This window comes from Alosa pseudoharengus, unplaced genomic scaffold (assembly GCF_046254945.1).
Source record: "Alosa pseudoharengus isolate Yale_2024_CS ecotype anadromous, Long Island Sound unplaced genomic scaffold, YU_APseudo_1.1 YU_APseudo_1.1_scf_11, whole genome shotgun sequence".
In the NCBI taxonomy this organism is placed as follows: domain Eukaryota; kingdom Metazoa; phylum Chordata; class Actinopteri; order Clupeiformes; family Clupeidae; genus Alosa; species Alosa pseudoharengus.
In genome coordinates this window covers 14,675,783-14,680,782 of record NW_027468576.1, presented here as the reverse complement: position 1 = coordinate 14,680,782, position 5,000 = coordinate 14,675,783, and the positions used below count along the sequence as shown (strand labels likewise).

Here is a 5,000-nt window from a genome sequence, read left to right as displayed (position 1 = left end):
CCACACAAACACATCCATATATGCACATACACCACACATACAGTATATACTGAACATATCAAAAGTAGGCTATGTACAGTCACACATATTGACATAAACACTGACAAAAAACAAGAACACACACACACACAGACACACTTACGTGATGGTGTCTATCATGTCTAGGCCCATCTCCACGCAGCAATGGGCATGGTCGGCTTTTGGCTGGGTCAAGCCGCTGACACAGTAGTAGCAATCCCCCAGAATCTTAATCCTCCTACAGTGGTTCTCCTGTCACGCACACATACGCCAACTCAGAGTCATAAACCAATCTTCAAATTGTCACACACACACACATAACACACACTCACACAGACAAACGCACACACAGTCAGAAACCAATCTTAAAACTGCCACACACACAACAGGCAAACACACACACACACACACACACACACACACACACAATCACACACACAAACACAAACACACAGTCATAAACTAATCTTAAAAGTATCCCACGCACACACATAAGTAAGGGATAATGGACGACACGGTGGTCTGTTAACAGAAATGAATGCACGGTCGAGGTTGTAATACGGCCTCACGGTGGTCTGTTGAGTCCATTATCCTGCTTATTCCATTGTTGCCACTTGCGTTGTGTTTATTTCCTGTTATAATTTAAACGTTTTAATCGCTAGAACTGTCTTGTTTGTAGAACTACTTTCCCCCGACACATTTCAAACTGCCGTTACTAGTTCTAAATGGATGGTTATTATGGCCAAAGGCCAGTCGTTACTTCTAAATGGATGGTTTCTACGGCCAAAGGCAAGTCGTTAGTTCTATCTCCCCCGTTGTCAAGCGGGCATATCCCAGGATTCTGATGAACTTTAGCTTTGAAACATCGCCTGCTGCCATCCATCTAGCTAAAAGCCACCTCCGTTGTATGCTACAATGTTGCTGTTCTGTACGGCTGTATTTTACAGCTCCGATGCACTGTGACAGTTCATTTAAACTTCATAACGAGTTCGGCGAATTAATATACAAGTGTGAGACGGCCAAAAAATGGATCTACTTCATAGGTGTTCAAATATCATTATGTTAAGGGTCGTTCTAAATGACGTAGTACAATGGGAAATTCAACCAAGCAGTGGAATAAGTAAGGGATAACGGCCGCCGAGGTGTCCTGTTATACGGAATTAATGGACGAGGGCGAGGGGCAAAAACTCCCCGACGCGCAGCGGAGGGGAGTTGCCTCCGCCCAAGTCCATTAGAAGAAGCTCACTAGTTCAGCTTGTTGTACAACTTTAGCATGGACAGTTAGCTTGTTTACAGTTGATTCCATTGTTTGGAAGCCTGCAACCAAAAGATTCTAGAGCGCTGCAACCGTCGTCCTACTATGGTTGTTATAGTTACCATTCATAAGCATTGATATGGAACGGTGTCCTGTTATTCAGAATTAAAGGCCACCCGCCAGCCAATCAGAAAAGAGTATTTCTTCTCTCCGGGTGATAAACCAATCTTAATGTCCTCAAATGATCTGATGAGCTCACCTGACCTAAGCTTAAACATTTCCCTGGACGTGAATATGTCTGGAATATGACTCTTTAGGGGTGCGGATGATGGTAATGTGTTCTCTTTTATTATGGCTTTGGGCATTATTTCCCCCACACATTCTCAAACACAGCAGATGCAACAGATTTGTCTGAGTTATATCAGCATTCTAGCCGTGGCCATAATACACAAGGAGTATTGCTTCTTAGAAAAGAAGATTATGTCACTGATATCAGAGCAATCATTCTCTTATCATTGACAGGGATCAACTGCATATTAAACTTTCTCTCTCACACACACACACACACACACACACACATACACACACACAGAGCACTCACAGTTGCAAGCTCATCAAATTTGCCAAAGAGTTCATTGAGGAGTTTAACCAGCTCCTGAGCTGTGCACTGGGAGGCCAACCCTGTGAATCCAACAATATCAGCAAACAAAATGCTACAGACAACAGGGGAGGCAAAGAGTGAGTGAGGGAGAAGGAGAGAGAGAGAGAGAGAGAGAGAGAGAGAGAGATGATGGAGACAAGAGATAGATGTGGAAGTGGGACGTACAGAGATACAGAAAAAAACAGACAGATTGTCAAAACTCTTGTTTTTAGAACATGAAATGAGATGAAACTTTTAAATCACACCCACTCTATCTCACTTGTTCTTTCTTTCCTACCTAACGTTGTCATGACGCTGGATGTAGATTTTGTGGAAGATTCTATCAGGTGGAGCCAGAAAGTCCTCCTTCATCTCCATGGCGACGTTTCTTGGCAATAAACTCATGAGGAGGCGTTCCTGTGAGAGGGGCATGATTTAATGCATATAGGCGTTCCTATGGGAGGGGCATGATTTAATGCATATAGTTTTACATATTTTAAAATCAAATGTTTCTAAATGTGCTGGGCATGCATAGTTGCACATTTTTTGATAGACATACTGTATCTGCCAGTGTTTGGGTCTGAGTTTCAAGTAAAGTAGATGTATTGAAGTCATTTTGCAGTCACTTTCCTATCTGTGGTTAAAGGGAACTCTCATTGTTTTGAACATAGGGCTCTGTTGTTTGAGGTCACCGAGTACAGTCGGTAGGAAAAAAATAATCGATGCTACATAGTTTTAGATTTACATAACTTTTTGTAGATGTTTTACTTTTGTACCACATGTACATTGTCAAATTAACCATTTTTGACCACTTTTGTCCCAAAATGTTTTGGTTAACCAGCTCCCTGAGACAGTTTTGATGTAGTTCAGGTACTTCTAAGGTGAAGTTACTAGTACCTTGCAAAGCTTTCAAATTATTTTATTTCTGTTATTTTTTCAGTGTGTGGTCGTTTAAATACAGTGTGTTAGTGTGTTTCAGCATTATACAAGGTTATCTGTTGCTTTCATGTGCATTGTGAGGTAGCAACATTTAAGCTTTGATGACTTTATCCAGTAATTTCATAAAATTCAACAAATGTTCACTCACAACACGAAACAACAGACTTGGCAATGCGGGGAACTTTTTAAAGACAAAGTGTGAATGTTGGCGTTTTGCTCCGTTGGAGTTAGTTGGCATGGCTAAGGTAGATGTTGCCGTGGAGATGCACACGTTTGGCCGCTCCTGTTAAAAGCGTGGGACTCACGTCTGCCACTCAAAGACACATGACAATGCACACAGCTATACACAAAGACACGTACAATCACACACACGCACACACACATAAATGCACAAGCTCACACACACTCACACACACACACACACACACACACACACACACACACACACACACACACACACACACTCTAATGTATATGCAAACACACAAGCAAGTGTCAATGCAGGTTCAAAGACATCCACACATCCTCTCAAACATAGCTGCATCCATTCCATATAAACTACTTAATTTATTACATTTTCTATGCAGGTTTCATTGTCTTATAAGCCTATTTTCCTATATCCTTTGTGGCATAATCATCAGCAAACATTCTTTTACTGTAAGTCGTCTCCCCTGAATCCAAATCACATCTTCACTACATATCCGATACATACAGTAGGTTGAAATGATGCCCCTGTGGTTCTCATATGTTTTACAGTTTTTTTCAAGTCTTTGCTTGTCACACAATTTTCTAAACATGTCCTCCAAACATCATAACCCGACACCAAATCTGCAAAACCATACACTAATTCTCAGTGTTTGACTCAGTTTTCAATTGACTAAAACACATTTTGCAAAACACCAAACACAATTTTCTACCTAACACACAAAAATCTAACAGGAAGTAACTTGATTTCGTTCTTCAAACACAACCCATCAAAATGCCACACTAAATCACCAGTGCTTCATTCTTTCTCTTCACATGTGCAAACACTCTTTACTTTACTAAACACCGTCCAATCATTGCCTTAGTATAAGTCTATGAATAGATATACTCTCTATATAGGTATAGACCCTTTCAATCTGCTCCTGGAGGATTTCCGGTTGAAATATTCAGAACCAATGCAGATACTTTGAAAATTACAGTAATCAGACTTTAGCTTACAGTAATGTTCTACAAAAAGTTGACTTTACAGTATGTAAAATTTGTCTTTTTACTCTATTTTTGTTTGTCCCCATGTTACAGTATACCATTAGCTCAATACATTTTTCTGTGCCTCCAGAAATGCCTTAGGAACGCTTACTGTAGAATTGTTTGTTTATGCAGTTGAAAGGGTCTATAGGCCTATGAATACATACTGTACACGACCCCCCCCCCCCCCCCACACACACACACACACACACACACACACTTGTCTTTAGAAAAAAACAAAATCAGTGTTTTCAAAACTCCATGTACATCTGGTGGTCACTGTATTCTTCTTTGCTTTTTTTCTTGTTTGCTGTAAAATACTGTATTCACAACAGCAAATTATTTGGGAAAAATCACTATTTTTGGTTTCAATATTGCTTGCATTTTTACTGTGTATTTCAACTTCTCTTTGTTTATACCGTAACTTTCACTCTTGTATGGAAATACATATAGAAAGCCTAAGACAGAAGAGCTTTAGGTTTTGAGCAACAGTGTGTACATGATGTATCCAAAATGTCATATTATGACAAAAGTGTTTGTAATGTGAGGCGAATGTTTGCTTTAAACATGTGTTTTTGACATTTTGAATGTTGTGTGTCATTTTGCTGGAGATTTGGGGAATTTTGCATTTTGTGTGAGCAGTTGTGGGTTTTGTGTGTGGAGTTTTGAAAAATAGACACAGAGTTTTGAAAACGTGTGTAAACAATTGTAAAAAACTGTAATTAGCTTAATATCCACTGTACGAATCTCTTTATGTGTTTGTAAGGATTAGAATAGTTAATGACTGGAATACCTAATATTGGAAAGCTCTGGAATACCCCATATCAAATCCTCCCCTACAATTACCTCCTTCAAATCCAATCTCAAGATATATTTTTTCTCACTTGCTATAAATACAGAATGATGTTTTTGGTCTTG

General features: G+C 39.6%; 1 protein-coding gene across 3 annotated transcripts in view; it reads right to left on the bottom strand.

Moving 5' to 3' along the window:
* Positions 1-5,000, bottom strand: part of LOC143116781 (adenylate cyclase type 1-like) — a 29,179-nt gene that overhangs the window by 19,970 nt on the left and 4,209 nt on the right. For all 3 annotated transcript variants that reach the window (XM_076278087.1, XM_076278088.1, XM_076278089.1), the window contains exons 3-5: positions 2,212-2,330; positions 1,875-1,986; positions 143-270 (exon numbers count right to left, since the gene is read on the bottom strand). In XM_076278087.1, coding sequence (XP_076134202.1) covers positions 143-270; positions 1,875-1,986; positions 2,212-2,330 — 359 coding nt within the window. The remainder of the gene's footprint in view (positions 1-142; positions 271-1,874; positions 1,987-2,211; positions 2,331-5,000) is intronic.